A 27755-nucleotide genomic window follows, 5' to 3' on the forward strand; every position below is an offset into this window, starting at 1 on the left:
TACTACAGAGGGGGACTGATATTAAAGTGTTACCAATGTTTCCAATATAAATAAACAATTAATGAACATTAACATGGGTTTAGATGAAGAACATTACATACTGTTGAGAGAGGTTATGTTCCAAGGCTGGACTAGTTATTTACTTCAGGGTTTAGAGGTTTTCCTACTTCTGAAACAGACCTTGACGTTCTGTTTTCACTTCAGCTATTTAGTCTCATATTGATTCAAAACCAAATATTAAAAAAACAAAAACCTTGAATATGTGCAAGAGAACATTAAGTGAAACTATCTTCCGAGTTGTTCAACAAGGCAACGTCACGACTGAACTACTGAATGAACGGTCGGATTTTATACAGTTTCCCAATTTTATGATGAAATGACTAAAGTTTGTCTGAAGTTGAGTCCCTATGGTTCTGACATGTCGACATCAAAAAACAAACTCCAACGAAATGAAAGTGCAAGGCAACACATTTTATTTCAAAGGCCTAATTGGCGTTAAGGTACAGCATATTAAATATCGTTAGTCCAGAGACAGTCATTGCAGAATAACATACCATTCTTTCCTTTACATGATACATTCAGGCTGACTTTAAATGAGATATTTTACATATTGTTAATGTGGTGCTAACATAAAAAGGCTGTTTACTGAAGGTCTCCTTTTTACTGCAGGTAACTTTAATTTCTGATGGCCTGCGCTCGCCCCAATGCCCAATTAAGACACTTCATAGCTGCTGTTTAATTGGATTGTAACGGTTACCTGTAGTTACTGAGTGACTAGAAGCGTTAGTGTTGGTGAAGTGTTAGTGTTGTGATAGTTCCTCAAGGAGCTGTATAACAGAATATTGTATTTTACATCCCTGCACATAATGTTATATTTTAATAAATATAATAAATAAAAAGTACAAATATCTGAATATTATGGAACCAGATTGCTATCAAAGACATTTTTTTTTTTTTTTGTCAGTAATACATTGCAACCACACGCAGGATCCAGCAACATGACCTCAGTGGATGGACACTTTGTAAAATGCAAGAGCAAATAACATGACTTTAGAAATGTCTTCAGCTTTGTAAAAAAAAAAAAAACAAACAAAAAAACAAAACAAAACAATATATTACTGCCATGATGATGTAGGAGACAGAAAGCAAGTCAAGCTTTTGCCCTGCAACATTTTGATCCACATACATTCTGTTGTTCCTCAACACTCGAGCCTTCAAAGCTTTCAACTCTCTAGAGAGATTGTTTAGTCTTAGCACTCTGACAAAGTGTTAGTGTCGCATGTGGAAGAGTCATAGAATATCACTTTGACACACTCCTCCGTTTTTATCCCTTTGCTGAGGTCGAGGTTGGTCCGTCAGTAATTGACTTTCCCGGGAACCTGCACATTCACGCCGCTGTAGTCCACCATGTACATGGGCCACTGCTGCAGGCACACACACATACAGAGGAAGTTCAGTCATAATGGTGGAAAAAAAGCTTTCTTCCATTAGTATAAACAGGTTGTTGACCTTGCCTCTCAGTTTTAATATTAGGTTTCAGGGGGTTACAGTTAAACACATTACAGCCTAAACTGGATGGAATTTACAAACCAAATTATGCTAAAAGTGTGACCTCTGAAGCTGCACTACAGTTATAAATATTAGATATTTATACTTAACCTGATGTCAACTAATATTCAATATTTCAATTGTTGAATGACTTTAAAGTCATAATTATTCTCACAATCACAGGACAAAAGGCTTCATGTAGCATTTAAAGCATCTGTTCTTCAGTCCAACCTTTAATAGCTTCATTATGTATAACGCAGGTGTTAACAGGGCGGATATGTACGTATCATTACAGTGAAATGGTGAGTATGACACAAACTAACCCTCACATAGAGGTTAGTTGTTACTAAATATTTACACCTACTAACTGGTGAGACTGTTGTGTAGCTAACTGAACTAGCTAACTGACAGAACTAACATTAGCTTGCTAATATGAGCCGTTTATAAGAGGCAATGAGAAATATAGTTGACAAATCTGACCTGAAACATCATCAAAACACTGTTATATGTATTAAATAATAATGATGTAAGCTGGGGAGATATTCAAATATACCTCAAATGGCTAATGAATTTAATGAACATTAAGCTAACAGTTACGTTAGCTTAATCAGATATTTCATCCAGTCACTCTGAACTACATGAATACTACTGACGCTGAAACATACACATTTCTCCATGTTTTCATATATGATTAAAGCAAAGTTAGACCTTCATTTATTAAGTTTTATACATAATATGCATCCCTTAAAATGTATTTTTGGAAGTTATGCTACAGTTTGTGACGCTACAGTGACTTCCTGTTAACACAAGTACACATTGGTTGCTTTTGATAAGATGGTATTACAGATGTTTCCTACTGTAGCAACCAATATACAGTTTTCAATTTATTAAGGACTTTACACACAAACTTATTGAAGGATTTGAATGAATAGTTTGGTGAGGATGTCCTCTGAACCCCATCCTGTTTTTTTTTAAAACTTACCATTACTGGAATCTGATTGGTTGATATCCCCAGGTCGGAGGAGGCGGGTACTCGGTTGCTCTCCTGGACTCTCTTGCGCTTTCGTCGATTGGTGGAGGCGTCTGTTCCTACTGAGGAGAGAAAGCAGATGGTTTAACTTTCAGGTGTGTACTGTGGGCTTTACAGCACGCAGCTCTACTTCTAATAGAGAACCCGAAGGAGGCAACACCTACCTGTGTTACAAGCCTGGCTACAGATTTCTGCAAAAGGCCTGTGTGACAGAGAGAGAGAGAGAGAGAGAGGGGGAGAGAGAGAGAGGGGCGGCTCATGTCAGGTGTGACACAATCAAAATAAACCTATTTTCATACCTGAAAAAAGAAAAAAAAAAAGTTGCCAAAATTTTACATGACTTAATTCTTTGCCTCCATTCTTTCATTATAGCTTAACTGCTTCAATGTCAAAATATCGTTCAGTATTCTGTATTATTTACATCCGCTGCTGAGGAAGATTTATTCTCTGACATCTCAGAGGCTGGATATAAACCCCGAGCATAAATAAATCATAATGAGCTTAACTACCAAGAGGCAAAAACCCCTAAATTCCTGCAGAAATATACAGCACAGTGAAAGCAAACAGGCTGCTGAATATTCAGGTGTCTCCACACTCACTGTAGCTGGCTCTTGATGTTGAATGTTATTTTATCTGCGGCTTGAAGGATTTTCTCCAGGCACACAATGTCGTAAGTGTTGGGGTTTCGGAAGGGAATATCGTCTGGAAGACCGCTGACTTCTACAGACTCTGGACTGCCACGGATCAGCTTGTACGGGACCACGACGGAGCGGTCCAAACCCAGAGCCTCACCTGAACGCACAAACACGACAAAGTGGTCAAGCGACACAAAAATCACCTGCGAAGAGCTGCTAACAAGAGGAGAAACAGATTAGATGCTTGTTATTTTTCTTTACCTTACTTCAAAATACATAGAAATGTTCAAATAAATAAAAGAGGTGAACTCATTACTTCAACTGGAAAATGATGGGTTTGAACTGTGTGAAGTAAACGCTTTTGCTAGAAAGCCTGAGGAAAAAAAAAAAAAAGAGCTGAATATGTAAAACTAATTATTCTCATGACAATGCGTGCTGCTGAGTGTCTGATACAGCATACAGAGGGATAATTATACTACTGTTCAGTGCAAACACACAATGATATTCAATTCTGTGTTAAATATATTTTAACCCCTCTGGACCTGCAGCAACACAAAGCGCCTACTTTTTTGTTTTCTTATCCTAAACCTCTTCCCTTACATAAAGTTACAAGTCAGATTTGACCCATTTTTTACATGTGAGAGCAGTAATAACACCCTTCACCTTTTCTTTTAACCTGACTTTTTCTTCAAGTGATGCAGAATACATAAAAATGGAAACATTTCAGCACGTTTTTTTGTACATGGAGGGTGTTCTGGACTATATTTGACCCACATCGACTCAATAATCACCATTCAAAAATGTTGCTGCATTCTTCACATTCAATGAAGTTAATTGCACTTCGAGTGGCTGTTACGTTCTCCCGTTTGAATCTTTTTCTTCTCCGTGAACTAACAGTGTGAAACCTAAAGAATAGACTCACTCTGCTCTTTGAAATCTTAATTAAGGATTAACCACCCGTTTATTAATGACTGATGAGGGAGCTTGACGAAATGAAATGTAGATTTGTGGTTCAAAAAAGTTTGGTATAGAGACTAATTATGAGGAGATGCTGTGAAGGGTCAGAATACGATCAGTATGTAAAGGGTGACAAACACGCCGAGTTGATGAATGCCACCTAATCACAAGTAGCTGCTCCTTTATGAAATTTGATCATTAGCATAATCAACATGCCCCCTGAAATAGCTTTAAAAAGGCAAACTCCTTCTTCTGCATCGTTTGAAGATGAATTTAGGAAAAGAGTGACGGCTGCACGCTGCATGCAAACCACACGTTTAAATAAATGAACGATTCGATGCCGGTCAGACGAGAGTCATTAACAAATATATTACCTGAGAGTAAAAAGAGGAATTTCACAGTGTGGCTCAGCACACGAAAAACAGAGCAAATGTCAGGGGAAGTACAGCTGTCCACAGTGTTATCACGGAGCTGTGCTGTCATCGAAATAATGAGGGAAAGGTCTGACGTGAGGTTACATGCCAAAAACTCCTCGTTATAGCAAAACTGTCCATGACTAAAATGTGAAACGGCCAAGTCGAAGCGACAGTTATGAAGACGGACTGGATGTAGTAGGTGTGGGTGTTAAAATGTCATGGAGGGATGTTTCCCTGGACAGCAACTTTTATGCTGAAGCAGCTGTTGGAGTGTGATAGTTCTCCAGGCAACCATGCAAATAATAAAAATAATAAAAAAAAAAAGGTTGTTGAACTCCTCAGTAAACTTAGGCTGTAGGCGTTATAATGTTGTACCTAAGAGAAATCTTATGAATGCGACAAGTTCTCTTAAAATCACTTGTATGTTCCACTTAAGAACAAATCTGTGGGTACGAGTGGTTCTTGCATGAGGGTCATTGTCCCCGGTCTTTGAGGATCTCCTCCAGACGTGTTTACTGATGTATATATAACACTCTACTTTGAAAATATGTTTTTTCCACAAAAGAAAGTTCAATCATCTCGTTATAATCCTTTAAAAAGTCATCTCCTCCTTCTCCTTCATAACAAATCCTGAACCATGATAGATGATATAGATATAGATGTCTCCTACTTTACTGAAATGTCAATTCTCAGCGTATGCGCACTGGAGGCTTCAAGTTTCCGCATAAGTTGATTACTTAGACCACGATTGGCTCTGAAATTAGTCGTGATGTCACAAATCAGGACTCAGATTTTCAGTTAGCGCGAAGAAACACTCCTCCTTCAGCAGATGAATGAGAAAACTTCTTCTTCTGGTGTCAAACTCTGCACATACATCGATCTGTACAGTGAAGCTCAAACATCCAGCTGCAGTAACAATCAGCAAAACACATTTTTGAGAGGAGAGCAACTTTAAAAAACTCAATGGAAGCTGCTCAAATTCAATATAAGAAAACCTCCAGTTGATGCATCACACGAGAACCCACCCGAGTCTATTTACCGTATTTCTTGTTAAACAGTTCCTTGACTTGCTCCCGAAGGACAACTTTCTCCCCCATGCGGTTTATATCATCATCATCTGTCGGGTGAAGAGACTCAGTTAGTGACAGGATTCAAGATAAAGTAAAGCAACAGCAGCAGAATCTCGGATGCTATAAAAGCGTTTTCAACTCACCACTTATGGAGGCGTAGGCCTTCTTCAGTAAAGTGACCCGTCGAGGTGCTGATAATAAAAATGATGAATAATATAATACTTTAACGATCCGACATTAATAATAGTTGTCAGTGTGAGATTACGGTTCATCAATCAGACTTTATGATGAGAAATCAAATTCTGCTCGTACCTGGTTTTGGAATGAGTCCTTGGAAAGGTCTGCAAAGAACAAACATGTCTTTTTAAAGTCATGGCAAAGGTTTAACAGATTTGACAAACATTATTATAATATAGTAAACTATTATATATTATATATATCTCAGCATACATGATTGAAACTTGACAGCTGTCTGAGTGGTTGTATGTTTCCTCTAGACATGTTTGAACACATACAAATACTATTCTTGGAATAATAATTTGTGTCCGATGTGATTTTTCCATAAAAAAGTTCAATTATCCAGCAAAACAAATCCTTAAAATGACATTTCCTTCTTCTCCCTCATTAAAAATCCTGAATCTATGAATACATAAATATATTTATATTGGTATAATATTTAAAAAGTCGAACTGCTGGACACAAGATGTTTCCTACTTCATTGAAAAGTCCATTCTCAGAAGTTTCAAGTTTCCACATCACATTTAAGTTGAATACTGGACCACAATTGGCTCCAAACTTGTCGTGATGTCACAAATCCTGCTCGTAGGTACTCGCCTTTCACTCAGATTTAAGGTGAGGGCAGAGAAACTTTCCCTCTTCAGCAGATTAACGTGAAAACATCCTTCTAGTGTCAAATTCTGCACAGTGAAGCTCAATCACAATATCAGAGCTGAGGTGTTCTGTTCGAGCCTTAGCTGAGTCACAGCTTATGTAAAACAGTAACCTGATATCAAAGTTGTTGAGACGTTCTAATTAAATTTGTAGATATAATAATAATCATTTTCTACAAGATATAGAAAGGTGGCTGCTTTCTAATGTCAAGCAGCCACTGCAGCATTTGGTGCAAAGCAAGAAACTATTAATGTGTTTCTATGGAGATCCTGGAAGTTTTTAAAGGACATTTCTTTATTTCTCTAATTTCTTTTCTCGATTCAGACCCGACCCCGGAATTAATCAACAACAATTTGTCTCACTGATTAATTCAACAAGTAATTTATCACGCAAAGAACGCACTTCCAGGTTCTCAAAAATTAATTAGTTACTTTTCTCTGTTTTATATAATTTTAAATGAATAATAATTAATATCTTTGAGTTCTGAAGAATTTGACTATTGCTAAACCATGTGCAGTGGTTTATTTTAACTGTGCACTATACAGTACATCATAGCTGTGGGCCTTTTTCACTGGAGACATTTTCACATGTCACAGTCTTGGTATTGCACATACTGTCACACTGCCATGGCTTACTGGGACTCACGGCCTGAACAGAGCCATTGTTAATGTTATTAGTAACACCTGTGCTTTTCCTACAATGACAAGTCAAAAATGTCTGCAGGGAAAAAGGCCTGTTGTAAATGGTTATTATGAAACGACTGTCAATCAAGCAGATTCTGCGACTTGGACGGCTCGTTTTATAACGTGAAACTAATTATGATAAGTCATGCTCTTTGCATGAATGAAACATGACTTCCTGTATGAGAGGGACAGAAAAATAGGAAACTGTGGTTGAAATGATCATGTGACCTGTAACTGGTTCCTCACCTGGTGATGGTGAAGTTGATTTTGTCGGCGACCGCCAGGATCCTCTCCAGGTTCTGGGAGCCGAAGGTGCATGGCTTCCTGAAGGGGATGCCGGGTGGAAGGCCCTCGATGATGACTGAGTCCGGGTTGTTCTTGATCCTCTTGTAAGGCACTTGGACTGGGTACTTGATGCCCAATGCCTCCCCATACTTCCTGTTGAACAGGTCTTGGACCTGCTCTCGCAGCGTGTTGGCCAGGTCGATCCTGGACAACTTGGACTCCAAACATTCTGGAGACAAGACAAAAAACAAGTGTCATCTTTTTAAATATCCGTTTTTTTTGTCTGAGTCTGCTGCAGTTATTCAGACTTTTTCACAGTTTTGTTATAGAAGAAAGGTGATAACTGTCAACACCCAAAGCTGATTTATGTTTTAACAACCAACAGCATCAAATCCATGACTCAAAGCGGTGACAGAAAGTGAAAATTGGAACCCGACATACCTGAGAATCCAGGTCTCTTGGATATAGCTGCAGTGTCCTCTGTTATTGGTGCTGCATCCTTGGAGGCCAGCTCTTTGGAAAAACATTTAAAGGTTTAATCTTTGTTTTTGTCGTCTCTTAAGATTTACTGAAAACAACAAACATTAAGTAAGTTCCTCCTCGTTCCAGCAGCTGAGCTTTGTCACAAATAAAAAGGAAGAGATAGCTGCAGGAAATCCCTGCGAGGACTTTATTTTTCCTTTATAAGAGCTGTTTTAAAAATAGTGCATGAACTGGATTCGACCTCATAATTTCAAGCATGCAGAGGACAGTGCAAATAGCATCTTAAACCTGCATTATGAGCTTCCAGATGGTGGAATTTTCTGCATACAGCCTCCCTGCTGAATGCAAAGATACTACTTTGGCTTCAAAGCTTTAAATATTTGAATATGTGGAATGGCTAAAGGATTAGGTCTTTCTGAAACGTACAGTACGCTGCGTGTCCAGTAGAATGAAAAACTTGCTCATGTGCAGAATATTAAATGATGTTACTGTTCAAGAAAACATAAATTCAGATACAGTGAAGGCAATAAATTCAGTTTCTTGACCTCCAACAAGAGGATAAATTGGTTCAAACCTTCAGAAAGAGCAAGAAACTACAAGCAGGGATCCACTGAGATTCACAGCTCAGACCCACAAAGCATCATGACGGCTAAAACAGAAGCCGTTACAAACACACAAACTCTTTGTGATCTTTTATGCAGAACAACACTTCAGCGGGGGTTGCTATTGAAACTTCTTAGTAAATTGGTCACAGTTCCAACTTGTATAATCTAAATCACAAATGCCTCTTGTAGGCAAGATAATGGGACTAAAATCGTAAATGCAAAATTACAAATTCAGGCACAAAGACGCTTTAAGGTAAACATCTCATTTATTGCACAGCGTGAAAAACATGGCCTCCTGATGTTATTTTGATGTTTTAGTGCTTTATTCGCTGAACAAAGCCTTAATGTAGGGGCTGAATTTTAACTAAATTATTTATCTTGCTTAAAGGGAAAAATACATACAGAGGCAGACATTTTCTTCAGTTATTTACATTTAAATACTAAACGATTATTTTTATTATCGATTAATTCTCTAAATTATATTGATTTGTCTATAAAATGTCAGAAAATAGTGAATACGCCTGTTATAATTTCTAAGACCCCATGGTGGCGACTTCAAATGTCTGATCAACGTTCCAAAATCCAAAGAAATCCTCACAATTGAGAAGCTGCAACCAGCAAATGTTAATTTTTGCTTGTGCTTTTCTTTTTTTTTTCAGTCCTTATTTTAACAGTGTTACAAAATAATGAATATATTCATAGATAAGTTATAAATTAAATCAAAGAAAGAAAGAAACATTATTGACTGAAAAGGTGCAGGCTAAAGCTTTAGCTTTTTATGCCGACCCTTTTTACCTCATATGAAAAACAAACAACACAAAACAATAGTCCCAAATTATAAAATCAAACATTTCATTCACCATCATGTTCATACCTCAGTTTTATATTTGTTATTTTTGATGTTGTTTTGTACTACACACTTAATTCCCTGTCACAGTTATACCATAAATGAACCCTTTTAACAGTTATACATCTCTTCTTTATATTTGTCCATAATGACTCTCTCTGTCAGGAAATTATTTTTTATTTTGTACATAATTTGCAGTTTTAAAGTCAATCAGATCACTGAATTGTAAAACATGGGAATTAATGAATAGTGCATTGATTGGTTCATAATAATCCGTTTGATGTACAATTCTTATGGTTTAATCCTGTAGAATGAAAATTGGATTTGTGTTGGTTTTATATGTGAGAGAGAGAGAGAACTATGTGTGGTTTCCAACAGAGTTTATCATCTATTATCACTCCCAAGAATTTCCTCTCATACACTCTTCATCATTGATTGTGATTTTAAGAGTAGAATTGATTTAATAAGTTATTAATGTCAAACCATTTCTTTAAAATTTTCATTTCTCTTTTGATTACTCCCAAGAATTTGTTTCATGTGTTTCCCAGAGCAAAATATATCGGTATCATCTGCAAATAATACAAACTTTAATAATTCAGACACCTTACAGATGTCATTTATATACAGTATAAACTGTTTGGGTCCCAGTACAGAGCCTTGAGGCACCCCGCAGGTAACTTTTCATTAATTCATTAAATTAATTCATTAATTGATTAATTGTTGCAGCTCTAAAATACATTATGGATACATGCGAAACATCTCGGACATACCTGCATCACAGACGGGGATGGAAGGCATCTCTTGTTTTACTTGCTCAGTCAACAGCTCAGGCCTGGAGACAAACAATAAGTATTACTACAGTATTTACAAAGCAGAAGTGAATTAATCTCTAAACATAATATGAAAGTATTGGATAGCAAAGTATTAATAAAGGAGGTAATGAGCATGTGAAATAATGTACAGTAAACTTTAACACCTCCTTTATGTGCTTTCACCTTTTGATGACAAACTGGATCTGACTGCTAGCAGCCAGGATCTTGCGCAACTTGGCCGCTCCGAAACAGTTGGGCCTTCGGAGGGAGATTCCCTCTGGCAGCCCGGTGACGTACAGATCCTCTGGATACATCTGGAACTTGGAGTAGGGTACCTTGCCTGGTTCAGGGAGGCCCAGAGCATCAGCTGAGGACGAGGAGATGGTTATTACACTGAATGTGTCCAAATATGATCTGTGATGATATGTTATTTAAGAATGATTCCAGTTTATTACAATTTGGATCTTGTTTTAGCAGGTTTGGTCATCATTCATGTCAGTAATAATATTGTACGGAATAAAGTCAATTGCTCAGATCTAAGGACATGACAACATAAGATGAGAAAGCAAAGGATAATGGTAAAATTATTACCCAAACAGTTTTCTTTTGAAAAGAGGGATTATTATCTACACTTTAGCTGCTCTCATGTTACATTTTACTGTTTTTTGCCCCATTTGATTTCTTTGTAGCAACTAGATCTCAGCAGTTACTTTGTTGAGTACAATGTTATTATAACCGATGGAAACGATAGCCAAAACTAAGAAAATAAGACCCAAGTTGTAATAAATCATAATTATCTTTTAGGTAAAATACGACTTTTATCTGTTTTCATTGGTTACCAGTAAACATTATACCAATACTATCAGGACTTCAGCAGAGCCCTCACTCCTCTCATCCCTCATGTCCATTTATAGTATCCACTATCCTGGCTTAAAAAATACAATCATATTTTATATTAGAGATGAGTAAGCTCACTAATCAGAGTCAACATCCAAACAAAAACTTACAATATTTTGTCTACATAAAGCTACTAGCTTGCTAATACAAGCAGAAAACATGGCTGCCGTCTTATTTAGTTAGAGACTTATATTTGTGCACAGGCACCACTGTTCACTGTTGCAGTAGTTTGATGTCGCTCATGAGCCGCTTCCTTCACACAGTAATTAGAGCAGGCAAAAACACTAATGCTTGGTGCCTTCTCAATTTAACTCCTGTGACGTGAAATACAGATTAATCTTTTTCATGCCCTACATTTCGGCCCCACACTGAGCAGACTAATTCTGCTATGTTCAATTATTAAAAAACTTTAATGTTACAATATTAATATTCAAATAGACTTTAAAAGCTTGAAACTTTTCCCCAGCTGTACATTGGATAAATGGTGTGTACATGTAGAAGAGCAAAATAAATAGGCTTGACATTTCGTCCTGCCCTCGTGTGAATGAGGGTTAAGCTCTGCCGCTACAGGTAGCTCACCGTATTTAATGCTGAAAAGGCTTTCAACTTGTCTCCGAAGCTGAAGAATCATCTCACCAATGTCCTCCACCAGACTCCCTGCTGAAGTCAAAGAAACGGAAACGTCAAAACATTTACAACATCGGAAGAGAATTATTACACGGGGGCAGCTAGGTTAGAGGGAGACTTCCCACCTGTGAACATTACTATTTCTCCCCCTCGCCAACTTTATTTTGATAAATTCCACCTGCCCTACGCGGAACTGGTCATGACAAACTGACTGTGCGGTATATTAATCACCAGAGACCATAACAAATAGATGTAGGAGAGAAGAATGGTGAAGGTGCAAAAATGGAGTTGAAAAACAAAGTAGAAAATATTTCTTGAAGTAGATGTAAAAGCCACAAAGTAAGTGCTCTGCATCTCAAGTAAACAATATCAGTTGTAAAACTGTCATAAGCACAAGCTGACTTCATAGTAAACGGTGTGAGCGAGATTTAAGAAAATCCAAATGATATCATTTTTTCATTTTCTGTGATCTCTCTGTTACTAAATTCTGAAACTTAGAGGTAAAAGAAAACCCGATTTAATGTAAAATTCATCACCTCATATGCAAGTATCAAAGAATTACTTTTGAGGCAATGAAAATAACCTTCATGTGGGACATATAAAGACCTTCATGTGGGACATATAAAGACCTTCATGTGGAACATATAAAGACCTTCATGTGGGACATATAAAGACCTTCATGTGGGACATATAAAGACCTTCATGTGGGACATATAAAGACCTTCATGTGGGACATAAAGACCTTCATGTGGGATATAAAGACCTTCATGTGGGACATATAAAGACCTTCATGTGGGACATAAAGACCTTCATGTGGGACATATAAAGATCTTCATGTGGGACATATAAAGACCTTCATGTGAAACATATAAAGACCTTCATGTGGGACATAAAGACCTTCATGTGGGACATATAAAGACCTTCATGTGGGACATATAAAGACCTTCATGTGGAACATATAAAGACCTTCATGTGGGACATAAAGACCTTCATGTGGGACATATAAAGACCTTCATGTGGGACATATAAAGACCTTCATGTGGGACATAAAGACCTTCATGTGGGACATATAAAGACCTTCATGTGGGACATAAAGACCTTCATGTGGGACATATAAAGACCTTCATGTGGGACATAAAGACCTTCATGTGGGATATAAAGACCTTCATGTGGGACATATAAAGACCTTCATGTGGGACATAAAGACCTTCATGTGGGATATAAAGACCTTCATGTGGGACATATAAAGACCTTCATGTGGGACATAAAGACCTTCATGTGGGATATAAAGACCTTCATGTGGGACATATAAAGACCTTCATGTGGGACATAAAGACCTTCATGTGGGACATATAAAGATCTTCATGTGGGACATATAAAGACCTTCATGTGAAACATATAAAGACCTTCATGTGGGACATAAAGACCTTCATGTGGGACATAAAGACCTTCATGTGGGACATATAAAGACCTTCATGTGGAACATATAAAGACCTTCATGTGGGACATAAAGACCTTCATGTGGGACATATAAAGACCTTCATGTGGGACATATAAAGACCTTCATGTGGGACATAAAGACCTTCATGTGGGACATATAAAGACCTTCATGTGGGACATAAAGACCTTCATGTGGGACATAAAGACCTTCATGTGGGACATATAAAGACCTTCATGTGGGACATAAAGACCTTCATGTGGGATATAAAGACCTTCATGTGGGACATATAAAGACCTTCATGTGGGACATAAAGACCTTCATGTGGGACATATAAAGATCTTCATGTGGGACATATAAAGACCTTCATGTGGGACATAAAGACCTTCATGTGGGACATATAAAGATCTTCATGTGGGACATAAAGACCTTCATGTGGGACATATAAAGACCGTCATGTGGGACATATAAAGACCTTCATGTGGGACATAAAGACCTTCATGTGGGATATAAAGACCTTCATGTGGGACATATAAAGACCTTCATGTGGGACATATAAAGACCTTCATGTGGGACATAAAGACCTTTATGTGGGACATATAAAGACCTTCATGTGGGACATAAAGACCTTCATGTGGGACATATAAAGACCTTCATGTGGGACATATAAAGACCTTCATGTGGGACATATAAAGAAGTTTTTATGTAGCTAGGTCTATAGGTGGAGGATTTGTAAGTGTGTTGCCTAGGAGACTGTCTGCCTTTCCAACAAGATAATAAGTTGCACAGAGTGATAGAAAAAGCAAAATGCACTGGATTTAGCAGAACATCTTAAATAAATCATTCGTATCAGAGGCCTCTTTACCTTCAGAGGATCTTCTGATGCTCTGAGGGGCAGCGTTCGGTGACAAAGCTTCAACTGGAAGAAGCAAGAAGAACATGAGGAAGGGAAACCACACAGCTGCTTTCAAACATTTATACAACAAAAGAATACAAAGATGTGTTATGTGGTGTTATTCAAGTAAAAAGGTAAAAGACAAAGCCTGAGTTGTTAATGGTTAATGTTTACAGTTTACTGTGTTCGAGGAAAACATTTCAAGACTCAGCGTAAGACTAAAGATAATACTGTGGCAACTCCTGTTTGGTCCTATGTTGACTGCAGCATTACCAACATAGTTTTGCAGTAATTATTACAGTTGTAAAGCGTAAACTGTTTATTTCAAAGCTTATGTGTACTCCCTGTATATGAAGGAGATGGACAAAGCATGTTAACGCTACAGGGCTGCAGTTATTCTATAGTGTCATCTGTCGTCCTTGGTGACAATATGATCATATCACGTTGCTTTTTGGTTTTACAAAAGTTGATCGAGTAAATGATTCAAAGCAAATTGTATTGAAAAAATAACAAAATGAATTTTAAAATTTAAGTTTAATTGAGTTGAATTGAATTTTTTGTGATGTGACAGTGGAATACAGTTGCACTGAATATCATTTTGAACATTTTATATGTGAGTTTGCTGATAACTTCTTTATTGTAATACTGTATATACTGTATATAATATAAAATTGTGATATTAACTTCAACCATATCACCTTGTCTTATTGCAAAATAATGCAAGAATTCTACATTATAAACCTGACAAAGTTAGTATGGTTGCATGGTAATATTCTGATGTTAAAATGCTTGAAAAAAAAAAAAAATGCTAAAAGATCTTCCTGTGACTATGTAGATGTTCAGAGACTTTCACAGCTCACACTTGATGACAATTATTATTTGAAATATTTATTCAGACCTGAAAATCACCATAAATCCTGATGAAAACTGGTGAGCCGTGACCCATTTCAAACCATTTTAAACCACATAAATATCTTACAGACATTCAGTAGGAAATGAATATCGTGCGATGATTTTTTTGTCCCTAATCTATGTTTTTTTGCAGCACTGTGACAAAGCTTGTAACAGCCTCTAGCTTACACATTTGATCATGTACTGGGGCATACTTTTAGGTAATCCTAATACATAAATGCTCCAGAGTAGAATTACAAATATCCATGTTTATACATTTAACGATTCTCGGGGCTTTTAGTGAACAAATAATCCGTGTGTAAGATAGTCTTTGTTTTGTGGCATCACGTTAATGTTAAGTCATGCAAGAAACAAAAGAAATGTCTGAATTAGGAGCCACTGGGCAGTAAAATGGAAATGACAAGACTCCATTTATTCTGTTGTCTGGAAAGGCTGTCTGCTTCAGCGGAACATCCTCACATATACAATCATCTACACATACAGAGTCACTGAAATGTATTTAATTTGGACAGTTAGGCAGTCCACATCATCCCACACTGCAGCCATACTTACATGTGAAACAAGAGGCATGATGGAGTATTCAGCACTTATAGTTCTCTAAAATCTCATATGTAGTTTACTTTACAAATTTACTTATTTTACAACAAACAAGTCAGAATACCAACAAATGTATCAAAGAGCTTGTAACGGCAAATAATACTAAATTATTGACATTTGCTGCACTTACCTTCGTATTCTTTCCTTTAGAGGTCATTTGTGAAAGAAAAGAAAACTTAAACAAAGCACAATCAAATCAACAAAATAAAACAAAACGCCTCCTGAAAGCATTGTATGCTAAGCCCAAGATCACATTGAGTAGACTTTCCATTCTCTGTAGTATTGTTACAGTACTTCCTTCAAATGTAAAAAAAAACAAAAAACGGCCTCACTTATGATTTAAATTAATTTCATGCATTTCTTTTTTTTTTGCCAAGAGTTCTTTTAATTAACTCCGTAACATTACTAGTCAGTGCAAGAGCTTCCTTAAATAAGCTTTTTAGCCCATAAAAAATTAGCGTCTTTTCCAGTCTTCTAGAAAGCTTAATTACAAAAAAAAAAATGACTGTAAACCATTTTTAATGAGTCATTTGATAAATGAGGCCGATGAAGTTTGCAAAGAGAGTGTAGTCTACGCAAATGTTCTTGGTATCCTTACTCTAGTCATCTATGGTTTAAAAGGTGAGAGTTGTTTCAGTCTATGGACAGTTCAGTGTTAGATGGAAGTAGGATTTGTGGGGGTCTCAGCGGGATTTTCGAGGAACGGTTTGGTTTGTCTAAGACAGTGACTAACTCTAATTGTTCTGGGCAGCAGGACTAGAGGACAGTATAACTCAAAATCTGGAAATGTGCACGATGCATCAGTCTGAATTTTCAGTTTACACACAAGAATAAGAGACTCAAAACGACAGATTCAGTCGAATTGCTGCAGCTGATACATGGCACCTTTCACAGATGAGAGCTAGTCTTTGTAAGACTTGGGGGGGGGGGAGAGAGAGGAGCTACAGTGGGTCAGAGTTGGGGAGTGGAGATTCTTAAGGTTTGGTTGTAGGGAAGTGGGAGAGTGGAGGATAAAGTATCTGAGAAAAGCGGTTTCATACGTGTGGCAGCTTATTTAGCTCCCTGAAAAACGGACAAAGTGTTAGGTGGTGGTGGTGGTGGGCGCTGGGTGGCACCGGGGTGGCTGTGGGGTGTTGGGTGGAGCTGGCATTCCAGGAGCTGCAGTGAGAAGGAGGTAGATGAAATGGAGGCAGGGGGCTGACGAGGCTGAGGTTACCTGCGTGGTTTTCCATCGGGTGGTGGGGAGCCGAGGGAGCGGAGGGGGCAGAGGGCGAGGCTGTGGCGGGACACGCTGCTGCCGCGACAGGCTCAGCCACAGACTCGCTGGGCTCCTCCCCACTGGTACCAGCATCTGGAGACACAAATGTTAGTTTTTCACAAGCTTTTTACAGGTTTTACTTTCAGGTTGCTGATATTTTCTGTATTGGTTTAGATGTTTCTGGTGGTATTTCCTGTATCACTAATGACATAAGTTTTAGACAAAGCCAAGACTAGCTTTGTTTGAGTTTAGGGAAGCAGCTGTGCTCTGCAAACATTCATTTGCCAAACCAATCAGTTAGTCCTCATCCTTAAAGTCTTAAATCTTGCCAAAGTGAAACATACAGTTTCACACTTCCAGTAAATTATAAAAGTTACAATTTATACATTTTAGTTAAAAGGCCTGTACAAGTATGTTTTTGAATGTGGCGTCTTCTTCGCTTCATTCTGGATTAGTTGGTTCTGGACTGTGATTACCAGAGCTAATCGCAATGTACCTGACGTCATTGGTTGCCATACATGAACGAAAAAATATTCTTCCCTTAAAGCATGAACAAAGAGCAATTATAAATTAATACAATTATAAAATGGCTCACATTTAAAATAAAAAATGATGTTCGCTCTGGTATTGTAATTGCTACAAAACGCAGGTTTTTATTTATTTATTTTTTTACCAATTGGCCACAGGGGGGCAGTAATGAGCCAATTACAGATTGGGCCATTATAATGAGAAATCGCTTTTTTAGATTTTGCAATGGGAAGCATCTTGGACTGTATCCTATTCTTGCTAATTGCAGTTCAAAATAAATTGGGTGTCAGGTATCACCACTGCCAGAAAGGAGAACGAAGTTTTTTTTCCTGCATCTTTGCCGTCATTCGACAGCTGAAAGTGCAAAGAGAGACAGGAAACGGGTGGAGAGAGGGGTAAGACATGCAACAAAGGGCAGTGACCAGAATCTAACCACAGACGCTGCGGTTATGTGGCCCACAAATCGAAATTTAATAGCAAAGACCAAACTTTCTTCTCAAAGGCAACGAGCAGACCCTCCAAGCAGAGAAAGGAACTCACTAGCGATTCATTTTTTCCTCTCTAGGTTGGTAAACATGAGCGTACATTGTTCAGTTTACTGCTATCACAGTGTGTAGTTTTTGGTTACCGAACAATATGATTAAGCAAAGTTAGATGGTGTAGCCTGAGGAACGGACAGCAATGGATGAACAATAGGTCTAATAGTCTTACATCTTGTGACACTACATCACAGACCTGTGATATAAACAGTGACAATGTATGAACATGGCATCCCTGGATATTGTGTTTATCTGCTAAAGGTTGCCGTGCGTGTGCTCACTTACCTGGCACTGTGACTTGAATAATCTCCCCATCCGGAGGCTCGGTTTTAATCCTTTTCAAAGGAATGCAATCTCCTGAAGGACCTGGGGGGATTGAATAGTTCATTCTGCCTGAGTTCCCATCAGCGTGTTGCACTGTGTTTTATGCTTGTGTTAAACAGATTTAAGTAGGTGATAGAAAGTGTTTGCACTGACTGGACTGCAAAACACGATGGGAAGTGTCTTCAATTTCAATCTTTAAAAGACTTCCAACTCATTGCTTTAAAACCTTCATCTGATACTCAGAGCTTGAATCTTTTGTTACTTCAGGCAGAAAATACCATAATAAAAAGTTTACTATGATGCAGCAACGCTTTTATTTGCACATACCTGCCTCGCAGTCAGCCAAGGGACTCACGCATGCACTTGTTGATCTGTAAAATCAGGAAAGGAAACACGGGCGGGTAAGAAATTACAATACAGCTTCTGAAAAAATACACTGAGTTCAAGTGGAATCTGTTTTTTCTGGCATGTTTTAGGTCAGCTGCCCTCTTTTATTTTGTTTCATTTGACTAAACAAGTAAAACAAGCACCAACAGGCTACTGTCTTAAGTTTTAAGGTGTAGATAATTTTCTAGAAATGCATCCTTGTCATATGAACTAATCTATTGCATAGACATTGTACTGTTCTCCACCAAAGACAAACAATAGGCTTACTACAGGGGATATAAAAAAAAAAGAAAAAAGCATCCATAATTAGGTCAAATCAGAATTATGCTTTTCACAGCTAGTATCACTGTAGCAATTTAAATGATAAATTCTGTAAAGCAGTATATTTAAACTGTTTAATTTGGTCATGAATAATGCCGGTTATAAATAAATATAATACAACTCGGCTGCATGTAGCTATCTCATATTTCCAAATTATAAATCACAGTCTGTGAGGTAATGCTAAATTTCTGTGTGGGATGTGTTCTGACCTGCTGCTGTGAGGATTGCTGACCAGCTCGGCCGTGGTGGGCGGGATGCTCAGATTGTCAGGGAAGCTGTCTTCAGGCGTGGAGCCCAGGTCATGCTTGCCCTCCTCTCTTGCAATCTTGCCAGCAGCTTCAACAAACAAGGCACAGAAGATAAACAAACACCGCATCCCATTAGCGAAGAACATCTGTGGGGCGTAAATATATAAATAAAGTCTTGACAGAGCGGTTTTCTGTTAGTCGGTTATTGTAATTAATTGTAAAGATTCTGACAAATATTATACAGCTAAAAGCTTGGCTATAGTTCCACACTAAGCACGCATGGACTCCTATAAGTAATTACATTTTACCTAAAGTTCCTTTTGAAAAGATTGATTATCATAAACAATTATTGCCTCATGCTCTCAGATGCCATTAGTTCCATCTAGCTAAAGTAAGGCGGTCCAATACAGCCCAAGGTATAATCAATCATTATTAAAACTATTTTAACATCCCTAAAAACTGTGTGATAACAATATTACAGGTTCATTGCATGTCACACTGTGTGAGATGGATCTAATTGAATCTTGGTTGCAATCTGTGTCAGACTGTATAATATCAGTTTTAATGCACGTGAAATTGTGAGATGAACGCTTGGTAAATTGTTGAACTTTTTTTTTATGTCAACAGAAAATAAAATACAGACACATTATCGACACATCACCCATCCATCTCATGTTTAGAAAATGCAGAAAGCTGTTTTTTGTATATGACTATGAGTGTTTACAATATTGGCATTGACCGGTGTTTTCTTTGTCATCTCCGATTGGTTAGTTTGTAGATATGACTTGTGGCAGCGGTCACATTGTGAAAATTTTGATATTGATATTTATGTAGAGGCCTTTTAGAGAGATGTTGATTGAACTTGATGGCTGTTTTGTAGGATGTAGTGTGTGCTGCTGCAGATTTGTATTACATTATAATGTGAGATGTTTCTAATATTTTGTCCAACCCAGTTCATTTCAGATCTTTATCAGTATAAGAACACAAAACCATGCAAACATAAACATTTATATCGATGAATATATACTTAATATCACTAACTCCTTTCTAAAAGAGCTTGAACATAATCTTCATAAAAGTAGTATGTACTGCAGGGCTGTTGTATTAGACTGCATTAGTTTAGCTAGGCGTACCTAATACACTGGAAAAAGCATTTTTTATGCTTTGTTTTCGCTTTACAGATAATACTTCAGTTTATTGCTACTTATTATATAATCTACTATGCAAGCTGAATTTAGATTGTAAAGATAAAAAGGCATAACAGTCATGCTAGAAAAGGAAATAATAATAATAATAATAATAATAATAATACATTTAATTTGTATGGCACTTTTCATTCATAGTGAAACTCAAGGTGCTACAGTATTTATAAGATAAAATACTCATACTAATGTATGTGTATGTACATATATATATATCTCTCTATCACATATGAGATATTATTCCTGGTGTGAGAAGAAAGAAAGAACAGCAGCTTCTTATTAGCGAGGCCACATCACAGCTCGTATGCATGAGAGAACAGTATTAAAACAAAACAAAATTAATCACACTCTTACCAGTGAAAATCCTTTCATCAAACATTCTGGAATAAAAAAAAGGGGAAAATAGGCCATTAGTCACTGAATTCAAAGACCATTTTAGCTCTCAAGGCAGAAATCATGATGCAAACACTGTACATGTGGAGGAAAACATCATTAAGAGCTCTTTAAGGATATTAACTCCTCTTTAAACAATCGGCCTCAGTCAAACAATCAAGTAATAGAGTCATTCCTTCGTTATCATTGAATTCCTACGACTAAAAATAACTGTGTGGATGTCAATTAGATACTTCTGGACTGCTTCCTCCCTCCCTCCCTCCCTCCGGCACACGCTACTTCTCCGTCTGCCACCGGGACGTTCCTCTTCAGTGGCGATCGTAATTAATCTTTAGAGACAACTGTTTCTTTAAGCCTTGTTTATTTACATCTATTTGTAAAACGGTTTGAAATAGAGTTAATGAAACTTCAAACTACTGAAGAAGGCTTCTGTTAATTCACTTCCTCATTTATTAAAGACAAATGACCTAATTCTATATTTTTGGGGTCATTGCAGCAACAACACTAATAATCTGCAGCCATTACACAGCGCTCATAACCACAAAACAGCAAATTGAGACACAACGTTGCTGTTATCAGTAATTTACCACTACTGGAGTAAAACCATGGTATAAGGACAGAGGATGTTGCATTGCTGTGCAGACTGTGAGTCCCCCGAGGCGAATTAAAGTTTAATCTGATAGTGGAGGAAGAAAATGTTACCTAAAAAGCTGTACAGTCTCAGGGTAGAGTACATTTTAACATGCTTATAATTATCGGATTCTATGTTTTTTTTCCTCATTGTCAACAAATCCCATGAAAAAATTCAAAGGAAACAAATAAACGTGAATAAAAAGAACAGTCTGTGTATTCAAAGCCTGATATATCTCATTCCTCTGTGCCTCGGAGGTTCATTGTGGTCCAAAAATATATTAAAAACACATCAATGAACCACACTGTTGCACTGGCTGACACGTTCCCTCATTAGCATTAAACATGGTCACTGAGTCAATTCCCCATACACTGTCCTGCTGCTGTAAATACTCACTGGCACACCAGATGAATATTAATCTGCAACTTTAAAATAGCCCCAGACAAATGCACGTTTTACTCCTGTTTGAGTAATGTTTGCTAAAAAGCTACAGCTGTTTTGGGAAATTGTTGAGCCTTTTTTTTTTCAAATGGAAACTAAATTTGTGACCCGTTTTTAAAGATCTTCAGTAGGAACCAACGAGCTTGGTGCTATATAGTATTAAAAGACATATTCTGGGATTTGTTGACAATAAGACAATAATTAACGCCACCCTTATCCTTTGGGAGTGTAAATGTATTAGCGTGCTAACTTGCTAGGCATGCTAGTGCTCTATGTTAGCTTTAAGCTAAAATGCAGTTGCAGCTAATGGGAATTTGGTTTAAAAGAAATTACATATCTTGTTGGATAAATAAATTCTAAAGTCCTTTGGTGACTGTGAATATGTGTACCAAATATAATCCATATATTTATCTTGAAGCTATTTCACTCTGGACTAGCATGTTGGACTGTTGAGCTAACAGACAAAGCAAACAACTGACATCATCGGCTCTACTAACTTAAAAACAGTCAACATGGAAATCTTATTTGACAGTTAATACATCTGATACAGTCTCGGCATAATTAATAACAAGACTGCAGCTTTAAATTAGACCAAAAATTTGGTTTCAGCTAAATTAAACAACCATTAGCAATAAGGATCAGTATGGTTTTACATACAGTAACGCCCACACTTCAACGGTTTAAAAATTAACATAGTCTGTCAACAAAGAACATGCTAAAAAAGAACATCAAGGCCTGCATCTGGAACATCCCTCAATGACAATGGGAATGTGATGTAATTCTGAATTAATCACATTTTCAATCTTTCCTAATTGTATTAACACTAATGAGCTGCCTGCAGGATTCGTTAAAAAGATGTGTTATCTCAAACAAGGCATGGTGGCTCATTTAAATTAGCTTAAATAAATAGATGGAAGAGCAGCCGTTAGCGCAATATGCTGGCAAGGAAAAGTCATTTGGGACATGAATGGAAATGGTTTGCCAGTCAGCGGGACATAGTGTGCTGAAGCAAACAGACATTTAACAGACAGATGGTATAGGCTGGCTCGGCTGGTAGCTTCTTATTAAAAAATCTTATCTAAATACAAGTTTCAGAGCGGATCTGGATGATGATGTAGTATCAAGTGGGTAAACTATGATCTGCACTCAGTGACTAAACTAGACTTTAATACATTGATGTGTTTCCTCGAAAAAGATTTATATCTGCCTAAAATAGTATTTTTCACGCTAACGACGTCATTTTCATTTCAAAGCGTCGTTTACCGTTTGACTATGAAGCGGATCCCGTGGCGTTCGTCCAGGATGCGTTTGAGCTTGGGAACTCCGTAAGTGCAGGGTCTCTTGAAGGGGATCTGGTCGGGGATGCCGATGATCTCCACGGCCCCCGGGTCGCAGGCTATTTTGCGGTAGGGGACAGGCACCATGTGATCTAGACCAAGGGCCTCAGCTGGAGGTAGAAAACAGTGAGCAACCGGGTTTTATCACTAAAATATTCACTTTAACTCGATGTAACGATGTAACGTTTATTCTATTTGACGCATTTGCTACTTCACAAACATTAGCTTGGAAAAGCAGCCTCCAGTGGGCAATACACACCCAAGGTTTATATAAGATAATTTGAGTTAAATGAGAAATAAAAGTTTAAAAGAATTATCAGTACTGGAAACAGATCCTATGAGCCATAATGCTGAAATGTTTTTCTCCAATTTGTAGAAACTGCATGTAGACAGATAGTGTAGTGTAGTATCTACAATACCATAGCTGATAGATAATCATTGGGATGCTTACAAGCTTCATTTGAATACTTTCCAATAAGTGGCAAAAGAACACAAATATCTAAAAACATAAACTTGTAATCAGCTGCAGTATAGAGTATATAGAGTATACTGCGGTTACAAATATGTGCCTTGTGTATCACTGAGGATCAAACCAAAGCACTGTCCCCAATCCATAATCATCCACAGATTCACACAGATTCATGACTGTGCATGAAAAATGGTTTGAAAAGAGAGAGTTACCTTTTCTAAATCGCACCCCGTATGTGATAAAAGAGAGAGGTTTTCCTCACCGTATCTGCTGTTGAACAAGATCTGAACGCACTCTCTCAATGTGTTGATGTCCTCGGTTTCCCGAATGAACGAGTCCCATTTTTCTGCAGAGACACAAGTACAATAAACAGTTCCCATCAGTGCCTTATGTACAAGGAAATGGAGACCTTCTTCTTTTATTTAAGTTCATTAGAGCTTTGACATTCAAATGAGCTTTATTTCATTGTAGCGCTAAAGGTCTGAAATTAATCTCCTCTATCTACTCAGCATCAACTTGGGAAATGAGTACAATCTTCTTATAGGATTACTCTTCACATCTTAGTAGCTTAGCCCCTTAATGGTTAAGGGTTTGTATAGTTTAGCCTAAGTTCAGTAAACAATGCTCGGCTACTGTAGGAGCCTGCAAATCCAAGCAAGAAAAATGCACAGAAATCCTCCTCGGGGATAAGTCATTATATTACATTTAAGTCATTACATTAGAATATAAATGTATAAACTGTTTGATAACCATTTAGATATTTGAGAGTTTAAAGAAATCTGATTTCAGATTATTATTTCAAGATAACAGGGAAACATTAAAAGAAGTTTTGCACAATATATCTAAAAATTTCTGTTTGATATTATGTTGCAGTCATTGAAAAGTGGTGCTTTGAAGCCGAGCCTTTTACTCAACCTAGGCGTGAATGTCAGTTGAGCACAGCGGTCTTTAATCTAACTTTGAAGCTACTTTAGAGGAAATCTGAGGGAAACATTAGGAACATTGGAACTTCAAATCTTTGACATCTCGAAGTAAGCTTCTCTTTGGTGCTGATTTTCAAAGTAAAAAAATACAAAATGTTCTCTGAGTCAATACATCTGACTCACAAATTATAGTAAAGTCTGTTTAACTTTAATGACGGATACATCACCTGTTCTGCATTTGTAAAACTCACACTAATCAATTTTTCATTTTTACAGAAGAGAGCCCTGAGAATGATCAACAGATGAACCCCTCTGTTTCTTAAATTACACATATAGAAATTTGATGATATTGCAGACTATAAAATTTGCACTATTATTGTATAAAACTCACAACAAGTTACTACCAAAAACTGTTCAAAACTAGTTTGAAATGAGAGAGTCGATATAATCATAAAAGAAAACCAGAGGAGGAGGAAAAAGAACTGAAAAACAGATTTCGTTCTTTCTGTTCATGGAACAAACTTGAGGAAAAACAATCATTGTGTTCAAGAAAATGTTCAAAAATAATGTGTTGAATAAGCACAAGTATATGGTCCAACGTGTTTATGGACGTTACATTGTTCAGTGAAACAGTTTTATCTTTTTATTTGAAGGTTTTTCCAGTTATGTATTGATTTATCTTTGTTAAAGCTGCTTTCTCTTACTTTGAATATGAATAGGGGAATAAAATGTCTCATTCAAGAGGATTTGTTGACCGTTTTTGTTAAATGTGCTTTTCGGTATGTACTCTGCTTTCATAACATTTCCTTTTTTCTTTCTGTGCTGCAGATTGACATAAAGCTTGATGATGACCGATACAGATACGCCTGTGTTACACATTTAAAATAAAGCCTGCATCTTTCTGGCTGTGCGTTCAACCTTACCTGACTTTTCGTGCACTATGGAGAAGAGAAGCCTCTTGGAGATGTGGATGCCAGGAGGGCTCTGGCCCTGCTCACCAGGTAGTCTTGTTGTCTCGTCTGAAAATGCGAGACAAAATAAATACATTCGCTTCAGTTCACTTTCATTCATGCAGTCAGATGTGTTCGCTTAGCACCCACTTCCCTAAATTACTTCATTAACTCTAGGGTTTCAATAAGGCAGTAAGTCCACCTGACTGGCGAGTTAAATGATTCCTTTAGAGATATAAGTATAACAAAGGAAAGTGCTACAAGAGTGAAGTGCTGCTTTGAATGAAATGAGTGGTATAATGGTCTGACTTCAAAGCCTACTGGGAACATTTACCACCTTTCTAGACACATTAGAGGATGAATAACTTAATTTGACGTATTGATTTTTACTTTTCATTACTATAATGATCATTACTGTGCATGTTTTGTCAAAACCATTTCAAATTCACTCAATATCTGCTGAGAAAATGCTATTTTTGTGCTCAGTCAAGTGTCAGACCGCTCCTACAATAATGAGTATTCACTGGTGTAAAGCTGTGTGGCTAATACGTGTCGCTACCAACTACGTCTGTTACCGTACACCTCACCGTTGTTAGCGCAATCCTTGCCGGATGTGCTCTTGTCTGTCCAGTTGGCCAGTCTGTCCTTGCCCAGGTTGAGGAGGGACATGGGTTTGAAATCCAGATTGCCATCCGGGTGGGGTTTGGAGGACATGGGCATGCCGTACAGGAAGTTTGAGAGAACGGAGCTACTGGAGGTGGCGGGACTGGATGGGGTGACTACCGGTGCGGTGGTCTTCCCTTGGCCGTGGCTGCTCTGCGTCATGATGGCAGTGGAAGAGTTGTGATTGACGTCAGTGCTGCACTTGGCTTCTCGAGACAAATCCTCTGCTGGCCTGTAAACACACACATAAAATCAGAATCAAGAAAGCATTTTGGAGGGTTATATAATCCACTGCTTGACATCAAGGGACTCTTTGTGAGTAGGAACAATTTATCTGCTTGGTTATGACACTCACTTGATAACTTTTAATAAAGTAAATAAATTATAAATGAAACGAGATGATGATGTGTCTCTGTGGTATTCTCTCCTTATAATGCTTTTCCTTCTCTCCTTCTGTTTTGTTGCCTCTGGGTTTGTGCTTTTCCAAAAAAGAAAGTGGCCAACAGACCAAACACAAATTCATTATGCGTCCTAACAACTGTTCCACAGTGTTGCATGTATTTTCAAACTATTCATATTCAGCTACATTACACAGTGAGACAGGAAAACCCCATTTTGTTGTGGGCAAAGGCATGTGACAGCTGTTATTAATGGAGCGAACACAGATAAGAGAGTCTTTAAACAACTCTCCGAAACAGGATAGGCTAAAGTAAAACTCAGAAAAAAACCCTTCAGTAGTGTAATGACTTAATAGATGCAGAATGTTTAGTGCTTTCTTGGCAGCCGACAACTGAGCCGATAAAGGTTTAATGATTTGTATCAGTCAAAAGAATCTATTGTGCTCGGTCTCGTGGCACAATCTGATGATCCCGAGCAGCTGGACTTAAATGTATATTTCAATCGTACCGACACTCTCCACTCAAACTACATACAGTCAGAGCGACGTCCACACTAGACTGTACCCACATGACATAACATTTCAACTGCCATCTGTTTATTATGTTTATAAGCTGATGAGTAAGTGGACTTTGCAAATAAATGTTGATTATGTGAAGGGCTCCAGAAAACGTAATGCAACATCATCCAGCACTGCTTCGGCCAATCGAATACATGCAAATGCACATTCTTAATATTAAATTCCAGGTGTTAATAAGCATTCACACATATGCTTAAAACATTTCTGGACTGGTTGAGTTATATTCATTTGGCTGAATAACTGCCTGGATGAGAGCGTACATGTTATCATGTATTGGGGGGGGGAGTGGGAGCTTTGTAACTACAGTATATGAGACATGTGTTAACCACTTATTTATAAAGTTTACTCATCGTGATGAAAAGTTAAATTATCGTCACTGTGACAACTTTCCAAAGACTTTAAATCTATAGATCTATCAATCAGATTGAATTTCTAGGATTGCATTTCATCATCTCTCTGCTACCTGAAACAACACGGCAAAGGTGTTTTCGCTCTGAACACCTACAAAATTATTTAGTGTTTACTCCGTCCTGTTAT

The 27755-nt window shown here is 37.6% G+C and overlaps 1 protein-coding gene across 3 annotated transcripts in view; it reads right to left on the reverse strand.

Moving 5' to 3' along the window:
* Positions 1-456: 456 nt before the first annotated feature.
* gtf2ird1 (GTF2I repeat domain containing 1) overlaps positions 457-27755 on the reverse strand; it is a 37961-nt gene continuing 10662 nt past the window's right edge. For 2 of the 3 annotated variants that reach the window (XM_067608842.1, XM_067608843.1), the window contains exons 6-27: positions 26167-26474; positions 25553-25648; positions 23969-24052; positions 23164-23347; positions 20790-20815; positions 19195-19321; positions 18605-18648; positions 18239-18319; positions 16845-16979; positions 14090-14143; positions 11739-11819; positions 10446-10629; positions 10221-10282; positions 7957-8028; positions 7477-7744; positions 5969-5997; positions 5800-5847; positions 5626-5703; positions 3178-3370; positions 2743-2780; positions 2531-2640; positions 457-1424 (exon numbers count right to left, since the gene is read on the reverse strand). In XM_067608842.1, coding sequence (XP_067464943.1) covers positions 1356-1424; positions 2531-2640; positions 2743-2780; positions 3178-3370; positions 5626-5703; positions 5800-5847; positions 5969-5997; positions 7477-7744; positions 7957-8028; positions 10221-10282; positions 10446-10629; positions 11739-11819; positions 14090-14143; positions 16845-16979; positions 18239-18319; positions 18605-18648; positions 19195-19321; positions 20790-20815; positions 23164-23347; positions 23969-24052; positions 25553-25648; positions 26167-26474 — 2371 coding nt within the window. In that variant the 3' untranslated portion in view covers positions 457-1355. The remainder of the gene's footprint in view (positions 1425-2530; positions 2641-2742; positions 2781-3177; positions 3371-5625; positions 5704-5799; positions 5848-5968; positions 5998-7476; positions 7745-7956; positions 8029-10220; positions 10283-10445; positions 10630-11738; positions 11820-14089; positions 14144-16844; positions 16980-18238; positions 18320-18604; positions 18649-19194; positions 19322-20789; positions 20816-23163; positions 23348-23968; positions 24053-25552; positions 25649-26166; positions 26475-27755) is intronic. The other variant, XM_067608845.1, reaches the window with a different exon arrangement.

Source organism: Thunnus thynnus, chromosome 13 (genome assembly GCF_963924715.1).
Source record: "Thunnus thynnus chromosome 13, fThuThy2.1, whole genome shotgun sequence".
NCBI lineage: Eukaryota > Metazoa > Chordata > Actinopteri > Scombriformes > Scombridae > Thunnus > Thunnus thynnus.